Source organism: Ascaphus truei, chromosome 21 (assembly GCF_040206685.1).
Source record: "Ascaphus truei isolate aAscTru1 chromosome 21, aAscTru1.hap1, whole genome shotgun sequence".
NCBI lineage: Eukaryota > Metazoa > Chordata > Amphibia > Anura > Ascaphidae > Ascaphus > Ascaphus truei.
In genome coordinates this window covers 28,323,735-28,347,721 of record NC_134503.1, presented here as the reverse complement: position 1 = coordinate 28,347,721, position 23,987 = coordinate 28,323,735, and the positions used below count along the sequence as shown (strand labels likewise).

General features: G+C 51.5%; 1 protein-coding gene and 1 long non-coding RNA gene across 3 annotated transcripts in view; one reads left to right on the top strand and one right to left on the bottom strand.

The window, feature by feature from the left end:
* LOC142472353 (syntaxin-binding protein 1) overlaps positions 1 to 23,987 on the bottom strand; it is an 89,502-nt gene that overhangs the window by 5,716 nt on the left and 59,799 nt on the right. Inside the window, exons 9-19 of one of the 2 annotated variants that reach the window (XM_075579418.1) lie at positions 20,265 to 20,395; positions 19,668 to 19,775; positions 19,476 to 19,536; positions 17,606 to 17,671; positions 16,966 to 17,046; positions 15,879 to 16,017; positions 15,254 to 15,363; positions 14,683 to 14,784; positions 13,999 to 14,084; positions 11,904 to 12,058; positions 3,424 to 3,538 (exon numbers count right to left, since the gene is read on the bottom strand). In XM_075579418.1, coding sequence (XP_075435533.1) covers positions 3,429 to 3,538; positions 11,904 to 12,058; positions 13,999 to 14,084; positions 14,683 to 14,784; positions 15,254 to 15,363; positions 15,879 to 16,017; positions 16,966 to 17,046; positions 17,606 to 17,671; positions 19,476 to 19,536; positions 19,668 to 19,775; positions 20,265 to 20,395 — 1,149 coding nt within the window. In that variant the 3' untranslated portion in view covers positions 3,424 to 3,428. The remainder of the gene's footprint in view (positions 1 to 3,423; positions 3,539 to 11,903; positions 12,059 to 13,998; positions 14,085 to 14,682; positions 14,785 to 15,253; positions 15,364 to 15,878; positions 16,018 to 16,965; positions 17,047 to 17,605; positions 17,672 to 19,475; positions 19,537 to 19,667; positions 19,776 to 20,264; positions 20,396 to 23,987) is intronic. The other variant, XM_075579419.1, reaches the window with a different exon arrangement.
* On the top strand, positions 2,684 to 10,979 carry LOC142472354 (uncharacterized). Its single transcript, XR_012789663.1, has 3 exons — positions 2,684 to 3,211; positions 3,291 to 3,361; positions 9,789 to 10,979. It is a non-coding gene; the product is annotated as an uncharacterized LOC142472354 (long non-coding RNA).

Genomic DNA, 23,987 nt, shown 5'->3' with positions numbered 1-23,987 from the left:
CTGTGCTCTAGAGTGCACCTGCAGAACATGGACAATATCTGTGCTCTAGAGTTCACCTGCAGAACATGGACAATATCTGTGCTCTAGAGTTCACCTGCAGAACATGGACAATATCTGTGCTCTAGAGTGCACCTGCAGAACATGGACAATATCTGTGCTCTAGAGTGCACCTGCAGAACATGGACAATATATGTGCTCTAGAGTGCACCTGCAGAACATGGACAATATGTGTGCTCTAGAGTGCACCTGCAGAACATGGACAATATGTGTGCTCTAGAGTGCACCTGCAGAACATGGACAATATGTGTGCTCTAGAGTGCACCTGCAGAACATGGACAATATGTGTGCTCTAGAGTACACCTGCAGAACATGGACAATATGTGTGCTCTAGAGTGCACCTGCAGAACATGGACAATATCTGTGCTCTAAAGTGCACCTGCAGAACATGGACAATATCTGTGCTCTAGAGTGCACCTGCAGAACATGGACAACATCTGTGCTCTAGAGTGCACCTGCAGAACATGGACAATATCTGTGCTCTAGAGTGCACCTGCAGAACATGGACAATATCTGTGCTCTAGAGTTCACCTGCAGAACATGGACAATATCTGTGCTCTAGAGTTCACCTGCAGAACATGGACAATATCTGTGCTCTAGAGTTCACCTGCAGAACATGGACAATATCTGTGCTCTAGAGTGCACCTGCAGAACATGGACAATATGTGTGCTCTAGAGTGCACCTGCAGAACATGGACAATATCTGTGCTCTAGAGTGCACCTGCAGAACATGGACAATATCTGTGCTCTAGAGTGCACCTGCAGAACATGGACAATATCTGTGCTCTAGGTCTAGAGTACACCTGCAGAACATGGACAATATCTGTGCTCTAGAGTGCACCTGCAGAACATGGACAACATCTGTGCTCTAGAGTGCACCTGCAGAACATGGACAATATCTGTGCTCTAGAGTGCACCTGCAGAACATGGACAATATCTGTGCTCTAGAGTTCACCTGCAGAACATGGACAATATCTGTGCTCTAGAGTTCACCTGCAGAACATGGACAATATCTGTGCTCTAGAGTGCACCTGCAGAACATGGACAATATCTGTGCTCTAGAGTGCACCTGCAGAACATGGACAATATATGTGCTCTAGAGTGCACCTGCAGAACATGGACAATATATGTGCTCTAGAGTGCACCTGCAGAACATGGACAATATCTGTGCTCTAGAGTGCACCTGCAGAACATGGACAATATCTGTGCTCTAGAGTGCACCTGCAGAACATGGACAATATCTGTGCTCTAGATTGCACCTGCAGAACATGGACAATATCTGTGCTCTAGAGTACACCTGCAGAACATGGACAATATCCGTGCTTTAGAGTATACCTGCAGAACATGGACAATATCTGTGCTCTAGAGTACACCTGCAGAACATGGACAATATCTGTGCTCTAGAGTACACCTGCAGAACATGGACAATATCTATATTCTAATCTAGAGAACATCTACAGAACGTGAGCAATATCTGCATTCTAGATCGGGGTGCACAAAGTGGGGGGCACGAGATCTTCTGGGGGGAGGCGCAGCTGTTATAGAGGCCTCGCCCTTCCCCGAATGCAGTTAAAATAAATGCCGGGGATCGCGCGAGGCCTCTGAAAATGTAACTTACCGTGAGTTCCAGCGAGGCGTCACCGTGGGAACCGGGGTCACGTGACGTCACATGACCCCGCAATGTCATTTGACGCCGGAGCCGTGAGGGGAGTGGGGGGTGGCGCATAAGGGAAACTTTGCGCACCCCGGTTCTAGATGACACCTGCAGAATGATGTTAGCAATAGCTGTGTTCTAGAGTACACGTGCAGAATGTGAACAATATCTGTGTTCTAGAGCAGGGGGCGCGAGATGTTTCAGGGGGAGCGCGGAGGTTGCAGAGGCCCCGCGCTCTTCCCCAATGCATTTAAATGAAATGCCGGGGGATCGCGTGAGGCCTCTGCAACTTCATTTACCTTGTCTCCGGCGACGTCGCCATGGCAGCGTGACGTCACATGACCCCGCGCCGGAGACATGGTAAGGAGGGGAGCGCGAGCAGGGGTACGGGAGTGCAGACAGGGGGGCGCAGGGGGGAAAGATTGCACACCTCTATTCTAGAGGATACCTGCAGAATGTTAACAGCATCTGTGCTCTAGAGCAGCGGTGCGCAAACAGGGGGGCGCGAGACTGCCTGCGGGGGGGCGCGGGGATTACAGAGGCCCCGCGCGCTTCCCGAAGGCACTTAAATTAAGTGCCGGGGGAGTTGCAGGGCCTCTGTAAACCTTTAATTATCTAGGCTCCCGTGGCTTCCTTCCTGCGTCGCCATGGCAACGCGGCGGAGGTCATGTGACGTCACGTTGCTATGGCAACGTGACGTCATGACGCCGGAGCGCAGGTGAGTGGGGGTTAGTGGGGGCGCGGGAGTGAGGGGACCGACCGGTAGGGGGGTGCAGGGAAAAAAGTTTGCGCCCCCCTGCTCTAGAGCAGGGTGGCGGAAAATGGGGGGCTTAACATTCCTGGGGGGGGGGGCATGGCGCTTACAGAGGCCCCACGCTCTTCCCCACAACATTTAAATAAAATGCCGGGGGAGCGCGCAGGGCCTCAGCAACCGCTGCGCCTCCCCAGAAATATCTTGCGCCCCCCCTGATCTCTCCGGCACAGAGGTTATCGCCGCCTCAGACCTGGCGCAGAGAGAGAGGGGAACAGCGGCAGTTACAGACGCAAACTGTGCTACATCCTATTATAATACTGTGCAGAGCAGCCAATCCCCTAACTGCTCCTATAACTCCTCCCCCAACTGCTCCTATAACTCCTCCCCTAACTGCTCCTATAACTCCTCCCCTAACTGCTCCTATAACTCCTCCCCTAACTGCTCCTATAGCTCCACCCCTAACTGCTCCTATAACTCCTCCCCTAACTGCTCCTATAACTCCTCCCCTAACTGCTCCTATAACTCCAGTCCTCAAGTGCTATAAATAGGTCAGGTTCAGTATATCCGTGCTTCAGCACAAGTAGCTCAATTAGTGGATCAGTCTGGAGTTAGCTACCCCTTCCCTAACTGCTCCTATAACTCCTCCCCTAACTGCTCCTATAACTCCTCCCCTAACTGCTCCTATAACCTCTCCCTATAACTCCTCAAATAAATGCCTGTATAGCCCCAGATGGAGAGGGAGTAAGGTAGGTAGGATGGGGGGTGGGGGGGACAGTAGGTGATCGGACACATTTTCAACTGTTCTCATAATGACTTCTCCAACAGAAAGTAAAAACCAGCAAGCATTTCTCATCGGAAAGAAACAGGAGAACTGGGTTGTGATGTCTGAGCTGAGGGTGAGTGGGGGGCAGAGAAACCCACGGGGGGGATTTCTTGGGGTATTCAAGTTTCTCTTTACTTTTGTCACTCCATGATGGGAGCCTGATCTTCAAATGACACCCGACTGTTGTCTCTGAAGTCTGGGTGTCTCAGGTCTCCGAGAAATTTGATGGGTGTTAGAATGTGTGTGGAACCTGTGAGAGAAGAGAGGGGTCTGACATAGACCTAACACAGGGGGAGCGGGGCCAAGACCACACAGACAGGGGGGGGGGAGAGGGATACAGGGGGGAGAGGGGGGGGAGAGAGGTCTGACATAGACCTAACACAGGGGGAGCGGGGCCAAGACCACACAGACAGGGGGGGGAGGGGGATACAGGGGGGAGAGGGGGGGATACAGGGGGGAGAGAGGGGTCTGACATAGACCTAACACAGGGGGAGCGGGGCCAAGACCACACAGACAGGGGGGGAGGGGGATACAGGGGGAGAGGGGGGGGATACAGGGGGGAGAGAGGGGTCTGACATAGACCTAACACAGGGGGAGCGGGGCCAAGACCACACAGACAGGGGGGGGGAGGGGTCTGACATAGACCTAACACAGGGGGAGCGGGGCTAAGACCACACAGACAGGGGGGGGAGAGGGATACAGGGGGAGAGGGGGGGGTACAGGGGGGAGAGGGGTCTGACAGAGACCTAACACAGGGGGAGCAGGGCCAAGACCACACAGACAGGGGGGGGGGGATACAGGAAGGAGAGGGGGGGGATACAGGGAGGAGAGGGGGGGGATACAGGGGGGAGAGGGGTCTGACATAGACCTAACACAGGGGGAGCGGGGCCAAGACCACACAGACAGGGAGGGGAGGGGGGGAGAGGGATACAGGGGGGAGAGGGGGGGGATAAAGGGAGGAGAGGGGTCTGACATAGACCTAACACAGGGGGAGCAGGGCCAAGACCACACAGACAGGGAGGGGAGGGGGGGAGAGGGATACAGGGAGGAGAGAGGGGGGGATACAGGGAGGAGAGAGTGGGGGGGGAGGAGAAAGTGGGGGAGAGTGATACAGGGAGGAGAGGGGGGGGGGGAGAGTGATACAGGGAGGATGATACCGGGAGAGGGATACAGGGGGTGAGGGGGGGGGGGAGAGGAGAGAGTGTGGGATAGTGATACAGGGGGGAGTGAGAGGAGAGGGGGGAGAGTGATACAGAGAGGAGTGTGGGGGAGAGTGATACAGGGAGAGGAGAGGGATACAGGGGGTTAGGGGGGAGTGATACAGTGAGGAGAGGGATACAGGGAAGAGATGGGGCGAGAGGAGAGGGGGGGGTTGAGTGATACAGGGAGGAGTGTGGGGGAGGGTGATACCAGGAGAGGGAGGGGAGAGGGCTACAGGGGTGAGGGGGGAGTGATACAGAGAGGATAGGGATACAGGGAGGAGAGGGGGGGGAAGAGGACAGAGTGGGGGATAGTGATACAGGGAGGAGTGTGGGGGAGAGTGATACCGGGAGAGGGAGGGGAGAGAGAGTGGGGGATAGTGATACAGGGAGGAGAGGGAGTGAGGGGGAGAGTGATACCAGGAGAGGGAGGGGAGAGAGAGTGGGGGAGTGGGATACAGGGAGGAGAGGGAGTGAGGGGGAGAGTGATACTGGGAGAGGGAGGGGAGAGAGAGTGGGGGAGAGGGATACAGGGGGTGAGGGGGGAGTAATACAGGGAGGAGAGGGGGGGGAGAGGAGAGAGTGGGGGATAGTGAGTGAGAGGAGAGGGGGGAGAGTGAAACAGGGAGGAGTGTGGGGGAGACTGATACAAGGAGGAGAGGGGGTGAGGGGAAAGAGTGGGGGAGAGTGATACAGGGAGGAGAGGGGTGAGAGGAGAGAGTGGGGGAGAGTTATACTGGGAGGAGATGGGGAGAGAGTGATACAGGGAGGAGATGGGGAGAGAGTGATACAGGGAGGAGATGGGGAGAGAATGATACAGGGAGGAGATGTGGAGAGAGTGATACAGGGAGGAGATGGGGAGAGAGTGATACAGGGAGGAGATGGGGAGAGAATGATACAGGGAGGAGATGGGGACAGAGTGATACAGGGAGGAGATGGGGAGAGAATGATACAGGGAGGAGATGGGGAGAGAGTGATACAGGGAGGAGATGGGGAGAGAGTGATACAGGGAGGAGATGGGGAGAGAGTGATACAGGGAGGAGATGGGGAGAGAGTGATACAGGGAGGAGATGGGGAGAGAGTGGGTGATAGTGATACAGGGAGGAGAGGGGTGAGAGGAGAGAGTGGGGGATAGTGATACAGGGAGGAGAGAGAGAGTGATACAGGGAGGAGAGGGGGAGAGAGAGTGGGGGATAGTGATACTGGGAGGAGAGAGGGGGATACAGGGAGGAGAGAAAGGGGGATACAGGGAGGGGAGAGAGTGGGGGGGAGTGATACAGGGAGGTGAGAAAGGGGGATAAAGGGAGAAGAGGGAGAGAGGAATACGTGGAAGAGGGGGGGGAGTGATACAGGGAGGAGAGGGGGAGAGAGAGTGGGAGAGTGATACAGGGAGTAGAGGGGGAGAGAGAGTGGGAGAATGATACAGGGAGGAGAGAGGGAAACAGGCAAGAGAGGGGGAGAGAGAGTGGGAGAGTGATACAGGGAGGAGAGAGGGATACAGGGGGGAGAGAGGGGGCGAGAAAGTGGGGGAGATTGATAACAGGGTAGAGTGATAAAGGGGGTGAGAGAATAGAGAGCTGTGAGTGGAGAGGAGAGTGAACGAAGAGAGGGATACAGGGAGGAGAGGGGGACAGAGTGCAGGGAGAAGAGGGGAGGGTGAGGAGAGAGAGATACAGGGAGGAGAGGGGGAGAAAAGAAAGAGAGTGGGGGACATAGAGGGAGGAGAGAAGCAAAAAAAAGATGGAGAAGGGAGGGGAGAGACAAAAAGAGGTGGCGGGAAGCAAGAGAGAGACAGACAGTAAGCAGAGAGACACACAGGAGGCACAGAGAGAGACACACAGGAGGCACAGAGAGAGACACACAGGAGGCACAGAGAGACACACAGGAGGCACAGAGAGACACACAGGAGGCACAGAGAGAGACACAGGAGGCACAGACACACAGGCAGGAGGCAGAGAGAGACAGAAAGGAGGCAGAGAGAGACAGGCAGGAGGCAGAGAGAGACAGACAGGAGGCAGAGAGAGACAGGCAGGAGGCAGAGAGAGACAGGCAGGAGGCACAGAGAGACAGACAGGAGGCACAGAGAGACAGACAGGAGGCAGAGAGAGACAGGCAGGAGGCACAGAGAGACAGACAGGAGGCAGAGAGAGACAGGCAGGAGGCAGAGAGAGACAGACAGGAGGCAGAGAGAGAAAGACTGGAGGCAGAGAAAGACAGACAGACGAGAGGCACAGAGAGACAGACAGGAGGCAGGAAGAGACAGACAGGAGGCACAGAGACAGAAACATAACCAAGAGACAAACACAAGCTGTGTAATATATATGCACATGTACACACACACACACACACACACACACACACAGACAGACACACACATATATATAGATACACACACACACACACACACACACACACACACACACATATAGACACACACACACACACACATATAGATACACACACACACACACACACACACACACATATAGATACACACACATATATAGATACACACACACACATATAGATACACACACACACACATAGATACACACACACACACACACACACATAGATACACACACACACACACACACACATAGATACACACACACACACACATATATAGATACACACACACACACACACACACACACACACACATATATAGATACACACACACACACACACACACACACACACACACACACACACAGATACTCACACATACTCAGAGTGGAGGAGAGTGATACAGGGAGGCGAGGGGGAGAGTAATACAGGGAGAAGATGGGGAGAGAGAGTGGGGGGAGTGATACAGAGAGGAGAGGGGGAGAGTAATACAGGGAGAAGATGGGGAGAGAGAGTGGGGGGAGTGATACAGAGAGGAGAGGGGGAGAGTAATACAGGGAGAAGATGGGGAGAGAGAGTGGGGGGAGTGATACAGAGAGGAGGAGAAAGGAAAGGGTGGGGACATAGGGGAGAGTGAACAAAGAGAAATATAGGAGGAGAAGGGGAAGGGGGAGAGGTGTGAGAGAGAGGGATACAGGGAGGAGAAGATTGGAGGGTGAGGAGAGAGAGGGATACAGTGAGGAGAGGGGGAGAGGGGAGGGTGAGGAGAGAGAGATGTATACAGGGAGGAGAGGTGAGAGAGAGGAGGGTGAGGACAGAGAGAGGGATACAGGGAGGAGAGGGGGAGATGGGAGAGTGAGGTGTGAGAGAGGGGTACAGGGAGGAGAGAGGGGAGGGTGAGGAGAGACTGAGGGATACAGGGAGGAGAGGGGGAGATGGGAGGGTGAGGAGAGACTGAGGGATACAGGGAGGAGAGGGGGAGATGGGAGAGTGAGGTGTGAGGGATACAGGGAGGAGAGAGGGGAGGGTGAGGAGAGACGGAGGGATACAGGGAGGAGAGGGGGTGATGGGAGGGTGAGGAGAGACTGAGGGATACAGGGAGGAGAGGGGGAGAAAGGAAAGAGTGGGGGACAGAGAGGGGAAGGATATAGGGAGGAGATGGAGAGAAGCAAAAAATAGATGGAGGAAGGAGGGGAGAGACAAGGGAGAGTGGCAAAAAGAGGAGAGAGACAGACGGGAGCAAGAGAGAGCGGAGGCACAGAGACAGACAGACTGGAGGCAGAGAGAGGCAGACATACAAGAGGCACAGAGAGACAGACAGACTGGAGGCAGAGACAGACAGAGAGACGGGAGGCACAGAGAGACAGACAGATGGGAGGCAGACAGGAGGCACAGAGAGACAGACAGAGAGACGGGAGGCACAGAGAGACAGACAGATGGGAGGCAGACAGGAGGCACAGAGAGACAGACAGAGAGACGGGAGGCACAGAGAGACAGACAGATGGGAGGCAGACAGGAGGCAGGAAAAACAGACAGACAGACAGGAGGCAGGAAAAACAGACAGAGGAGAGGCACAGAGACAGAGACATAACAAAGAGACAAACACAAGCTGTGTAATATATATGCACACGTACAGATATACACCCACCCACACATAACACACGTACAGATATACCCACACACAGATATACCCACACACAGATATACCCACACACACACACATATCCCCCCCACACACAGATATACACACACACACACACACACACACACACACACACACACACACACACACACACACACACACACACACACACACACACACCCACACACAGATATACCCCCACACACAGATATACCCACACACACAGATACACCCACACACACAGATACACCCACACACAGATATACCCACACACACACCCACAGATATACCCCCCCCACACACACAGATATACCCACACAAACACACAGATATACCCACACCCACACACAGATATACCCACACATAGATATACCCACACACAGATATACCCACACACAGATATACGCACACACACACATACAGATATACCCCCCCCACACACACACAGATATACCCACACCCACACACAGATATACCCACACACAGATATACCCACACACACACATACAGATATACCCCCCCACACACACACAGATATACCCACACACGCACACAGATATACCCACACACACACACAGATATACCCACACACAGATATACCCACACACAGATATACCCACACACACACATGCAGATATACCCCCCCCACACACACACAGATATACCCACACACAGATATACCTACACACACATTTAAACACACAGATAACCGCATCAAAAAATCACTATTAAGTTAAATTAACCAAAACCACCTTTTTATATAAAGCCAAAATAAGACTGGTGGCGCTGCTGTGAGGGAAAAATATATAGAAACACAGAAGAACGAAAAACCTACAATAAGCTCTCTGGTCAAAGAAAAAATATCAAAAGAATTTATTAAACACACACAAATAAATTAAAAAAAGACAGATTCAGACAAAACTGAAAAAACAACCAAAAAAATTATTAAGACAACCACTAACTAAACTGATATCAAAAAAAGACTCTCACTCCCAAAAAAGGTCAAAAACAGCACAAAAAGAACACCGACAAACATACACACTCCCACACACATATACACAAACAGTGACATATGTACACATGTATAAGCACATACAACAATACACACATAGCACACAGTGACATACATACTGTGACGGAGTCAGTCTGCGCAGGTTGGAAAGAGCTTGCAGAGTGTATGTTCCAGCATGCAGGCAGTTAACTGCCCCTGGAGAGGCTAGATGCAGGTAGAGCTAATTAAGCAGACCTGAATGAACAGGGCTTTAAAGGCAGGAAGGAAGCTGCCACAAAGGGCTCTTGTTTTTCCCCAGGAGGGTAGAGATACTTCTCCCCAACCTGGACGCAGGGCCTGCTGGGACTGCCTGGGATGCACACTCAGGACAATTCTCCATGAAACTGAACAAGCCTGCTGGATGTGGGGTTTGACTACAAGGAACCGGTGTTCCATAGACTACTGAGGGGGCAGAGCTGTCCTGTCCAGATTACTGTGTCCAGATGGATTTCCTGGACTCTCCTGGTACCGAGTTCCCACAATAACAGATAAGGACTTTGATATTGTCATTTCTATTATATCTCTTAACATGAATGTGTTTTGGGGCTGGTAACTGGCTTAGCTCGCCAGCCAGTTAGAGAGGGGCCTGTTGTGTAGTCAGTCACCCAAAGGGGAGTAAGGTTTTATTTGATGGTTTGGTTTTCTTAAAGGGACGGTGTGCCTTATGTTTAGTTGTCATTGTAGAGAATTACTGCAGTTGCAGCTTAAACCACTAAGAGTCTTACTGACCCTGCCGCGAGGCTGTCCAGCCAAAATACATACACACATATATATACAATGATACACATATACATACACACAGTGACACACATATACATACACACAGTGACACACATACATGCACAGTGACACATACATACATACACATTGAAACATACTGTACATACATACAATTATACATACATACACAATTATACACACATACACAGTGATACATACATACACACAATAATATACACATACATATAGTGACACATACATACACATTGAAACATACTGTACATACATACAATTATACACACATGCATACAGTGACACACACGCCTACATGTACACAGTGACACGTGCATACATGTAACCAGTGACACACACAAATACATCTGCACTTTGATAAAGCGCTTAATGGCGCGAAACGCATAGGTGGTCCTATTTTTTGTGTTAGTCACCACCTCTCCTCTTTATTGACCTATGGGGCGCCGCTCCCTCTCCCCGCTTTATTGACTTTGTGGGGCACTGCTCCCTCTCTCCAGTCTTTGCTACTATCACCGATTTGCGGATCCGGACACTGGGGGATTTACCCCTGGTTGGTTGGTTGGGTGGTTGGTTGGTTGGGTGGTTGGTTGGATGAACATTTCTACAAAACCTCTCTACCCGCCACAGCAAATGAGTGTTTGATGTTTTACAATATATCCAAAAGAGCCATGTGGATTACCAAAGTGTTTGGGAGAAATATATGATGCCATTTTGTTCCTGGCTGCTGTGTTCCTCTACAATTGAAGGAACCAGGTAGGCGCTATCGTCTCTCTTTTTTGTTTAGCCACTGCTATACATTTACCAGTCTCTGATCCTATAATGGGAGACTTCCTATTCTTGTTCTGATATTTACAATACTTTTTTTTATGTTTATGTGTATTCTATGAGCACCACTTTCCTCTTTGGACTATTTGCACACACATACATGTACACAGTTACACACACACACGCATACATGTACTGTACACAGTGCCACACACACACACACACACACACACACACACACACACACACACATAGTGCCACACACACACAACACATACATGTACACAGTGCCACACACACACGCATAGATGTACACAGTGCCACATGCACACACACATTCATGTACACAGTGACACACACACACATTCATGTACACAGTGACACACACACATTCATGTACACAGTGACACACACATACATGTGCACAGTGACACACACACACATACATGTGCACAGTGACACACACACACATACATGTGCACAGTGACACACACACACACATACATGTGCACAGTGACACACACACACATTCATGTACACAGTGACACACACACATTCATGTACACAGTGACACACACACATTCATGTACACAGTGACACACACACATGCATATGCACAGTGACACACACACACATACATGTGCACAGTGCCACACACACATTCATGTGCACAGTGACACACACACATTCATGTACACAGTGACACACACACATACATGTGCACAGTGCCACACACACACATACATGTGCACAGTGACACACACACACATACATGTGCACAGTTAGAGGGTCTCCCTCCATCCCAGTAACGGATCCCAGTACATTATCCAGGCGCGGTGGGGTCTCTGTCACTTACCTATCAGGACCTCCCACTTCCCGCTGGCCTGGGACACTTCGTACGCACAGCGCATCTCGCTGAGCGCCACCCCGCCCAGGATGAAGATAATGAGGCGGGGCCCGGCGCGGTATTCCCCCGGGGCCTTATTCTTGTGCCAGTGTCCGTAGCGAGCACTGAGAGGATAACATGAGGGGTCAGAAACGCACCCCTCTTATAACAACACCCCCATTATAACATCATATACCCTGTTATAACAACACCCCCATTATAAGATCATATACCTTGTTATAACAAGACCCCACTAATAACATCACACACCCTTTTATAACACCCCAATTACAACATCACAAACCCTTGTATAACAACACCCCAATAATAACATCACATCCCCTTTTATAACACCCCACTAATAACATCACAAACCCTTGTATAACAACACCCCACTAATAACATCACAACCCCTTTTATAACAACACCCCACTAATAACATCACAACCCCTTTTATAACAACACCCCACTAATAACATCACAACCCCTTTTATAACAACACCCCACTAATAACATCACAACCCCTTTTATAACAACACCCCACTAATAACATCACAACCCCTTTTATAACACCCCACTAATAACATCACAACCCCTTTTATAACACCCCACTAATAACATCACAATCCCTTTTATAACACCCCACTAATAACATCACAACCCCTTTTATAACACCCCACTAATAACATCACAACCCCTTTTATAACACCCCACTAATAACATCACAACCCCTTTTATAACAACACCCCACTAATAACATCACAAACCCTTTTATAACACCCCACTAATAACATTACAAACCCTTTTATAACACCCCACTAATAACATCACAAGCCCCTTTTATAACACCCCACTAATAACATCACAACCCCTTTTATAACAACACCCCACTAATAACATCACAAACCCTGTAACTGTATTACAGGACTGACCCCCACTAATAAAATCACCCAATCTCCCAATTGGGGAAACCCTGTTATAACACAACCCCCTATCAGGTGACCTCCTTCACAACCTCCTAATGAGTAAGACCCTGCTATAACAACACTCCCCACCCGTAGGCTTTGGTTCTGCATGCTACTGCAGCGCCCGCTGTGGCGGACGTTGCAGGGACGAGAGCCCTCCCCTCTATGGCGGGGGGGCCGCAGCGCTGGGGCGAGAGTTTCTCCTGCTCTCAATAGAATTGAGAGCAGGACTCGCGATGGAGCGCTAGGCCACGCCCCCCGGCGTTTCAGCCAATGAGGGCGAACCTGCCAGGTGACGTCATGGCCGCGCCCCCGTCACTCCCCCCGCCACGCCCCCCGGTCTCTCTTCCTGCAGCTCACTGCAGACCGGGGAATCGGCTGCACGCGCCGCCAGCCTCGCGGGCGCGCGTGCAACGGAGGCACTGGGACCTTAGCCTTAGGCTAACCTCTCCTACATCCGAAAGGGAAACAAAAATGGTTATAACATGGCTTCATCTCTTCACAGCCCCACTACCTCACAGGAACCCTGTTATATCAACAACCCCATTATCAGTGGTTGACAAATCACCCAAAAATCTACTCGCCGAACCAAAAAATCTACTCGCCACCTAGTCCCGCCCCCAATCCCGCCATGCTTGGGCGGCCATGAGGAGGTCGCCACGGGGTCAAATCCAGTCGCCACGGGCCTGTAGGTGAATGGATTTGTCGAACACTGCCCATTATAATACCAGCTAAAATCCTACTGATAGAAGACCAGTTACAACACAACTCAATTATAACATCACACTCCCTATATAAACACAGTCCCAATGACAACATCACCTGACCTCTCACATTTCACACATCCAATATAATAGCGCACAATATAACATCCCCAAATCACCCCAATAATATGCCACAGAAATCCCTGTTTTAACACAACCGATAAGAACACCCCTTAATCTCTTCAATATACCATATCCCATTCCTATTGGAAGAACATATGATATGAGAATACCCTTCTTATAAACAAAAAGTATATTTCCTGTACAGTGGCCCCTGTTCTAAGAACACCCCTTTATTAGATTATAGCTGTATAAGAGGGTTCTTGGGATACTAACCTCACAGCCGTGGTACTGAAAGAGGCTGAGGAGCGGGTGGATATGTAGGGATAATGTTTTGTATCCAGCTTGTCCTCAATCGTGTCCTGTAATGGTGGAAGAAATATGAAGAGAGAGAGAAGATCAGAGAAATGGTGGCGAGAGAGAGGACAGAATAGGAAAGGAGAGAAGGAGGGAGAGGAAAGAATATGGGAAGAGTCAGAGAGGGGGAGGGAAGGAGTAAAAAGGAAGAAGGGAGAGAGAAAGGGGGAGAGAGGGAGTAGAAGTAGGTATAATAGAAAGAGGGAAAGAGAGAACGAGGTAGAAGACGGTGTAAAAAGGGAAGATGAGAGAGAGAGACAGAGAGAGAGAGAGAGAGAGGGCCAGAAGTGATATAGCAAGGGAGAGAAAAGGAGAGTGAGAAAGAGGGGAGGGGAGAAGGGAGAGAGAAAGAGGGGGATAGATGGAAAGGGGTAAAAAAAAAAAGGAGGTGATCAGATGGTTATAGAATAAACAAGGGAGGGACAGGAGAAGAGAGGCGGAAAACATGAGAGGGAGAGAATAAAACGGGATACATTATTAAATGAAAAAATGAATACTGCGATTATAATACATCTGGGTCAGGACAAATATTAATTTCTAGTCCTGCAAATAGGTATCATATGACCTCCAATTGGTCTTCTCTCTGCCACACTCCTCTCTTACCTCCATGATGTCTTTGACGACAGGTGTCCACCGGGACAGCTGATATGTCTGCTCGCTGATCCTCTCCTTGCGATCCGGTTTGCTCCGGCGACGCAGAGTGGACTAAACGCAAAACACACGACAAGATATTCAGTTCTCCGTTAGAAGGAACAGTGAAACCCAGCTCTTGTGTGATAAGAGCGCGTCTCGTATGAAAACAAGCTCATAAAGGACCATTTTCCCCAACCGCTCATCTTTCTTAATGTGAAACTTCTTACACAACTTAGTTACTGGCTCTTTACCTCGCAGTGTTCTTACTGTAAGGCAACTCCCTGTCTATTACTGCTGTCAGCCAATCAGTGATTCGTTGTGACCGACAGTCAGTCAGGAAGTCAAGCTATGTTGACTAGAAACCAATGAGAGAGCCCATTAGAATGACGATAAGCCATGGTGCAACTATCCCATCAAGAAGCCATGCTAAGAAAACGATCAGCCAATCCGTTTCTCTCCATGATGACTAGGAGCTAATCACAGATCCCCTCCATGATAAATACCACCCCGTCCAGGTACTGCCAGACAATAAAAGGCTTACGTCGGTGATGATGGGGACCCCCAGATGGCCCATGTTAGTGATGATCTCGCTGTCCTCAGGTGGGATCTGGGCATGTTGGATCAGCTTGTTCAGATTCTCCTCAGTGATCCCTGAAGGAGAGAGGGGTCCAGTCACTCTCTCGCCTTTCCACCTCTGTTATCCTCACTTTCTATCCTCTCCACCTCTATCATCTTTCCTCTCATTCCTATATACTGTACCTCTACCAACTTCACTCTCTCTCCACCGCTATTATCTTCACTCTATTTACTTCATCCTCTCTCTTATTACACTTTCCTTAGTTCCATCTTTTTCTTATTTTCCCCCACCGTCTCCTCTTAATACCTCTTCTCTCACTCTCTCTTCTCCACGATCCGTCTGCTTCCATCTTTCTCTGTTCCCCCCAGACTCTTCTCCGTAACTCATTTTTCACTCTCTTCTCCCTCCATTGTGCCCTTTTTAACTCCACCTTTTACATTCTCTCACTCTCTCCCCCCCCCCCCATGCCCCATTCTGCCCCTCTCTAACTCCTTCCTCTCTACTCTATCACACTCTATTTCTTCTCCTTTCCCTCTCTTGGTTCTCTCTTCCCTCTGCTCCTCTTCTCCCTCGTTCTCGCCGCCCTTACCGTTCTTCAGGAAGATGTAGAGGAGGATGATACGGATTTTATCGTACGTGCTGACGTTCGCGTCCAATAGGATAGGTACAATGGCTCTCATGGGATCTTTAATCTTCTCCCCCTCTGCGTCTGTGCCCATGGCCAAATCCTAAAGCCAAGGTCAGAGGTTGAGTATGGACCACTTAGGCTGCACAGTCTTATGTGAAACAGACAGAAGGAGACTACGGTATGGTTCATGGAGCCTGTCCCTCCCCGCCCGCAGGTGACACAGTGACACAGACAGAAGGGAGCATTGCGTCTGTCCCTCCCCCCGCAGGGTGACACAGACAGAAGGGAGCATTGCATCTGTCCCTCCCCCCGCAGGGTGACACAGTGACACAGACAGAAGGGAGCTATGAGTCTGTCCCTCCCCCCGCAGGGTGACACAGTGACACAGACAGAAGGGAGCTATGAGTCTGTCCCTCCCCCCGCAGGGTGACACAGTGACACAGACAGAAGGGAGCTATGAGTCTGTCCCTCCCCCGCAGAGTGACACAGACAGAAGGGAGCTATGAGTCTGTCCCTCCCCCCCCGCAGGGTGACACAGTGACACAGACTGAAGGGAGCTATGAGCCTGTCCCTCCCCCCGCAGGGTGACACAGTGACACAGACAGAAGGGAGCTATGAGTCTGTCCCTCCCCCCGCAGGGTGACACAGTGACACAGACAGAAGGGAGCTATGAGTCTGTCCCTCCCCCCGCAGGGTGACACAGTGACACAGACAGAAGGGAGCTATGAGTCTGTCCCTCCCCCGCAGGGTGACACAGTGACACAGACAGAAGGGAGCTATGAGCCTGTCCCTCCCCCCGCAGGGTGACACAGACAGAAGGGAGTTATGAGTCTGTCCCTCCCCCCGCAGGGTGACCCAGTGACACAGACAGAAAGGAGCTATGAGTCTGTCCCTCCTCCCGCAGGTGACACAGTGACACAGACAGAAGGGAGCTATGAGCCTGTCCCTCCCCCCGCAGGGTGACACAGTGACACAGACAGAATGGATCATGGCCCAATTAGTTTGTACTTTCCAACTAGGTCACATGACCCGGTGCCAGGCACCTCACCTGCTCCACACGACAAAGTTTATCCACTGTCCCTTGGTAATGTTTCATGCAGTCTTCTGCCAGGTGCAGGTGAGTGGAGTACTGCAAGGGACGAAGTAATAACATCAATACCACCTGTATGTACCATGGAATGACTGGCACAGCAGAGGTAGGTACCTGTATGTACCATGTAATGACTGGCACAGCAGAGGTAGGTACCTGTATGTACCATGTAATGACTGGCAGAGCAGAGGTATGTACCATGTAATGACTGGCACCGCAGAGGTAGGTACCTGTATGTACCATGTAATGACTGGCACAGCAGAGGTATGTACCTGTATGTACCATGTAATGACTGGCAGACCAGAGGTATGTACCTGTATGTACCATGTAACGACTGGCAGACCAGAGGTATGTACCTGTATGTACTATGTAATGACTGGCACAGCAGAGGTATGTATCTGTATGTACTATGTACTGACTGGCACAGCAGAGGTAGGTACCATGTAATGACTGGCACAGCAGAGGTAGGTACTATGTAATGACTGGCACAGCAGAGGTAGGTACTATGTAATGACTGGCACAGCAGAGGTAGGTACTATGTACTGACTGGCACAGCAGAGGTAGGTACCTGTATGTACCATGTAATTACTGGCCTCACCTTGCTCAGTTCCTTCTGATATTGCGGCATCTTCTTCAGCATCTGGGACAGGTCCCTCATGGTTGTCTGAGATAGGACATAATCAGTGTCACACACACACACAGGGGCGTCAGACCGTGCTGGTGTCACACGCACACAGGGACGTCAGGCCGTGCTGGTGTCACACGCACACAGGGACGTCAGGCCGTGCTGGTGTCACACAAACACACAGGGGCGTCAGGCCGTGCTTGTGTCACACGCACACAGGGACGTCAGGCCGTGCTTGTGTCACACGCACACAGGGACGTCAGACCGTGCTTGTGTCACACACACACAGGGACGTCAGGCCGTGCTTGTGTCACACGCACACAGGGACGTCAGACCGTGCTTGTGTCACACGCACACAGGGGCGTCAGGCCGTGCTTGTGTCACACGCACACAGGGACGTCAGGCCGTGCTGGTGTCACACGCACACAGGGACGGCAGGCCGTGCTTGTGTCACACGCACACAGGGACGTCAGGCCGTGCTGGTGTCACACGCACACAGGGACGTCAGGCCGTGCTTGTGTCACACGCACACAGGGACGTCAGACCGTGCTGGTGTCACACACACAGGGACGTCAGGCCGTGCTGGTGTCACACACACAGGGACGTCAGGGCGTGCTGGTGTCACACACACACACATGGTTGTCAGGCCGTGCTGGTGTCACACACACACATGGACGTCAGTCCGTGCTTGTGTCACACACACACAGGGACGTCAGGCCGTGCTGGTGTCACACACACAGGGACGTCAGGCCGTGCTGGTGTCACACACATAGGGACGTCAGGCCGTGCTGGTGTCACACACACAGGGACGTCAGGCCGTGCTGGTGTCACACACACAGGGACGTCAGGCCGTGCTGATGTCACACACACAGGGACGTCAGGCCGTGCTGGTGTCACACACACACACATGGTTGTCAGGCCGTGCTGGTGTCACACACACACATGGACGTCAGTCCGTGCTTGTGTCACACACACACAGGGACGTCAGGCCGTGCTGGTGTCACACACACAGGGGCGTCAGACCGTGCTGGTGTCACACACACACACACACACAGGGGCGTCAGGCTGTGCTTGTGTCACACACACAGGAAAATCAGGCCGTGCTGGTGTCACACACACACACACACGCACACAGGGACATCAGGCCGTGCTGGTGTCACACACACAGGAAAATCAGGCCGTGCTGGTGTCACACACACAGAGACGTCAGTCCGTGCTTGTGTCACACACACACACAGTGATGTCAGGCCGTGCTGGTGTCACACACACAGGGACGTCAGGCCGTGCTGGTGTCACACACACAGGGACGTCAGGCCGTGCTTGTGTCACACACACACACAGGGACGTCAGGCCGTGCTTGTGTCACACACACAGGGACGTCAGGCCGTGCTTGTGTCACACACACAGGGGCGTCAGGCCGTGCTGGTGTCATACACACACACAGGGACGTCAGGCCGTGCTGGTGTCACACACACACACAGGGGCGTCAGGCCGTGCTGGTGTCACACACACACACACAGGGGCATCAGGCCGTGCTGTTGTCACACACACAGGGACGTCAGGCCGGCCGTGCTGGTGTCACACACACAGGGAAGTCAGGCTGGCCGTGCTGGTGTCACACACAGGGACGTCAGGCTGGCCGTGCTGGTGTCACACACACAGGGACGTCAGGCCCTGCTGGTGTCACACACACACATGGACATCGGGTCGTGATAGTGTCACACACTCAGGGACATCAGGCCGTGCTGGTGTCACACCTCCATTAGCAAATGACTATATTGTTCTATGCCACATGTTATTACCAGACATTATATACACTAGATACCAGGCTGGAGACAGTCACCTTGTCACCTGTATTCATCCTCTTGCTGGATGAAAAGTCCTTCAGAGAGCGCGTCACTTCCCTGGGGAGGAGCACAGAGAGAGAACGTCACCCAGAGTCACATGGGACCTTTCCTTTGTGACAGGGGGTACCTGCCAACTGCCCCCGGCAATCTATTGAGTTGGGGCAGGGCAGTACGGCAGGGGTACGTACTGTGACACCTCCGCAATGTGCTTGTGACGCAATGTCACCCAGAGGTCATCGTCTTCATCCAGAAGGACCTCCTTCACCCGATTATCCCCTATACCAGTAGTCTCGTACCTAAGAGGAGAAATCTAATTCAGAACCCAGCCACGTGATGTGTCACTCAGAGCCCGACTGAGGGACGTGTCTCACTCACAGCCCGACTGAGGGACGTGTCTCACTCACAGCCCGACCGTGGGACGTATCTCGCTCTGAGCCCGACCGTGGGACGTGTCTCATTCAGGACCCAGCCACGTGTCTCACTCTGAGCCCGACCACGGGATGTGTCTCACTCAGAGCCCAACCACGGGATGTGTCTCACTCAGAGCCCGACCACGGGATGTGTCTCACTCAGAGCCCGACCACGGGATGTGTCTCACTCAGAGCCCGACCACGTGATGTGTCTCACTCAGAGCCCGACCACATGACGTCTCATTCCGGACTCGGCCACACGACGCGTCTCAATCAGAGCCATGTGACATGACTCATCCACGTATCCTAAGCCCACCAATTGTGTCCAAGTTAACGTGACACTCCACATGTCCTCCTCCACGCCTCCCCACTCACTTGTAAACGTCATTCTCCACGGGCAGCAGGTCGTAGCTCATGGCCTGGAACGTCAACTCGTGCAGCACCGGCGATCCCGGATCAAAACCCCGATCCAGGATAATAAGCTGGGAGCGAGCCTTGTCCGGACCCTGCGAGGAGAGAGGGACCACACGTGGCTCTATTATACACACACGGCCCGTCTCCTGCACTCACAGGCTGTATTATACACACACGGCCCGTCTCCTGCACTCACAGGCTGTATTATACACACACGGCCCGTCTCCTGCATGCACAGGCTGTATTATACACACACGGCCCGTCTCCTGCATGCACAGGCTCTATTATACACACACGGCCCGTCTCCTGCACTCACAGGCTGTATTATACACACACGGCCCGTCTCCTGCATGCACAGGCTGTATTATACACACACGGCCCGTCTCCTGCATGCACAGGCTGTATTATACACACACGGCCCGTCTCCTGCACTCACAGGCTGTATTATACACACACGGCCCGTCTCCTGCACTCACAGGCTGTATTATACACACACGGCCCGTCTCCTGCACTCACAGGCTGTATTATACACACACAGCGTCTCCTGCATGCACAGGCTCTATTATACACACACAGCGTCTCCTGCACTAACAGGCTGTATTATACACACACAGCGTCTCCTGCATGCACAGGCTCTATTATACACACACAGCGTCTCCTGCACTCACAGACTGTATTATACACACACAGCGTCTCCTGCATGCACAGGCTGTATTATACACACAGCGTCTCCTGCACTCACAGGCTGTATTATACACACACAGCGTCTCCTGCACTCACAGGCTGTATTATACACACACAGCGTCTCCTGCACTCACAGGCTGTATTATACATACACAGCGTCTCCTGCACTCACAGGCTGTATTATACACACACAGCGTCTCCTGCACTCACAGGCTGTATTATACACACACAGCGTCTCCTGCACTCACAGGCTGTATTATACATACACAGCGTCTCCTGCACTCACAGGCTGTATTATACACACACAGCGTCTCCTGCACTCACAGGCTGTATTATACACACACAGTGTCTCCTGCACTCACAGGCTGTATTATACACACACAGTGTCTCCTGCACTCACAGGCTGTATTATACACACACGGCGTCTCCTGCACTCACAGGCTGTATTATACACACACGGCGTCTCCTGCACTCACAGCCTGTATTATACACACACAGCGTCTCCTGCATGCACAGGCTGTATTATACATACACAGCGTCTCCTGCATGCACAGCCTGTATTATACACACACAGTGTCTCCTGCACTCACAGGCTGTATTATACATACACAGCGTCTCCTGCATGCACAGCCTGTATTATACACACACAGTGTCTCCTGCATGCACAGGCTGTATTATACACACACAGCGTCTCCTGCACTCACAGGCTGTATTATACACACACAGCGCCTCCTGCACTCACAGGCTGTATTATACACACACAGCGTCTCCTGCATGCACAGGCTGTATTATACACACAGCGTCTCCTGCACTCACAGGCTGTATTATACATACACAGCGTCTCCTGCACTCACAGGCTGTATTATACACACACAGCATCTCCTGCACTCACAGGCTGTATTATACACACACAGCGTCTCCTGCACTCACAGGCTGTATTATACACACACAGCCCATCTCCTGCATGCACAGGCTGTATTATACACACACGGCCCGTCTCCTGCATGCACAGGCTGTATTATACACACACGGCCCGTCTCCTGCATGCACAGGCTGTATTATACACACACAGCGTCTCCTGCACTCACAGGCTGTATTATACATACACAGCGTCTCCTGCACTCACAGGCTGTATTATACACACACGGCCCGTCTCCTGCATGCACAGGCTGTATTATACATACACAGCGTCTCCTGCATGCACAGCCTGTATTATACACACACAGTGTCGCCTGCATGCACAGGCTGTATTATACACACACAGCGTTTCCTGCACTCACAGGCTGTATTATACACACACAGCGTCTCCTGCATGCACAGGCTGTATTATCACACACAGCGTCTCCTGCACTCACAGGCTGTATTATACACACACAGCGTCTCCTGCACTCACAGGCTGTATTATACACACACGGCCCGTCTCCTGCATGCACAGGCTGTATTATACACACACATCGTCTCCTGCACTCACAGGCTGTATTATACACACACAGCGTCTCCTGCACCCACAGGCTGTATTATACACACAGCGTCTCCTGCACTCACAGGCTGTATTATACACACACGGCCCGTCTCCTGCATGCACAGGCTGTATTATACACACACAGCGTCTCCTGCACTCACAGGCTGTATTATACACACACAGCGTCTCCTGCACTCACAGGCTGTATTATACACACAGCGTCTCCTGCACTCACAGGCTGTATTATACATACACAGCGTCTCCTGCATGCACAGGCTGTATTATACATACACAGCGTCTCCTGCACTCACAGGCTGTATTATACACACACAGTGTCTCCTGCACTCACAGGCTGTATTATACATACACAGCGTCTCCTGCACTCACAGGCTGTATTATACACACACAGCGTCTCCTGCACTCACAGGCTGTATTATACACACACAGCGTCTCCTGCACTCACAGGCTGTATTATACACACACAGCCCATCTCCTGCATGCACAGGCTGTATTATACACACACGGCCCGTCTCCTGCATGCACAGGCTGTATTATACATACACGGCCCGTCTCCTGCACTCACAGGCTCTATTATACACACACGGCCCGTCTCCTGCACTCACAGCCTGTATTATACATACACGGCCCGTCTCCTGCATGCACAGGCTGTATTATACATACACAGCGTCTCCTGCACTCACAGTCTGTATTATACACACACAGTGTCTCCTGCACTCACAGGCTGTATTATACACACACAGCGTCTCCTGCACTCACAGCCTGTATTATACATACACCGCCCGTCTCCTGCAATCACAGGCTGTATTATACACACACGGCGTCTCCTGCAATCACAGCCTGTATTATACATACACAGCGTCTCCTGCACTCACAGCCTGTATTATACATACACGGCCCGTCTCCTGCATGCACAGGCTGTATTATACATACACAGCGTCTCCTGCACTCACAGGCTGTATTATACACACACAGTGTCTCCTGCACTCACAGGCTGTATTATACACACACAGCGTCTCCTGCACTCACAGCCTGTATTATACATACACCGCCCGTCTCCTGCAATCACAGACTGTATTATACACACACAGCGTCTCCTGCACTCACAGGCTGTATTATACACACACAGTGTCTCCTGCACTCACAGGCTGTATTATACACACACAGCGTCTCCTGCAATCACAGACTGTATTATACACACACAGCGTCTCCTGCACTCACAGGCTGTATTATACACACACGGCGTCTCCTGCAATCACAGGCTGTATTATACATACACAGCGTCTCCTGCACTCACAGGCTGTATTATACACACACAGTGTCTCCTGCACTCACAGGCTGTATTATACATACACAGCGTCTCCTACACTCACAGGCTGTATTATACACACACAGCGTCTCCTGCACTCACAGGCTGTATTATACACACACAGCGTCTCCTGCTCTCACAGGCTGTATTATACACACACAGCCCATCTCCTGCATGCACAGGCTGTATTATACACACACGGCCTGTCTCC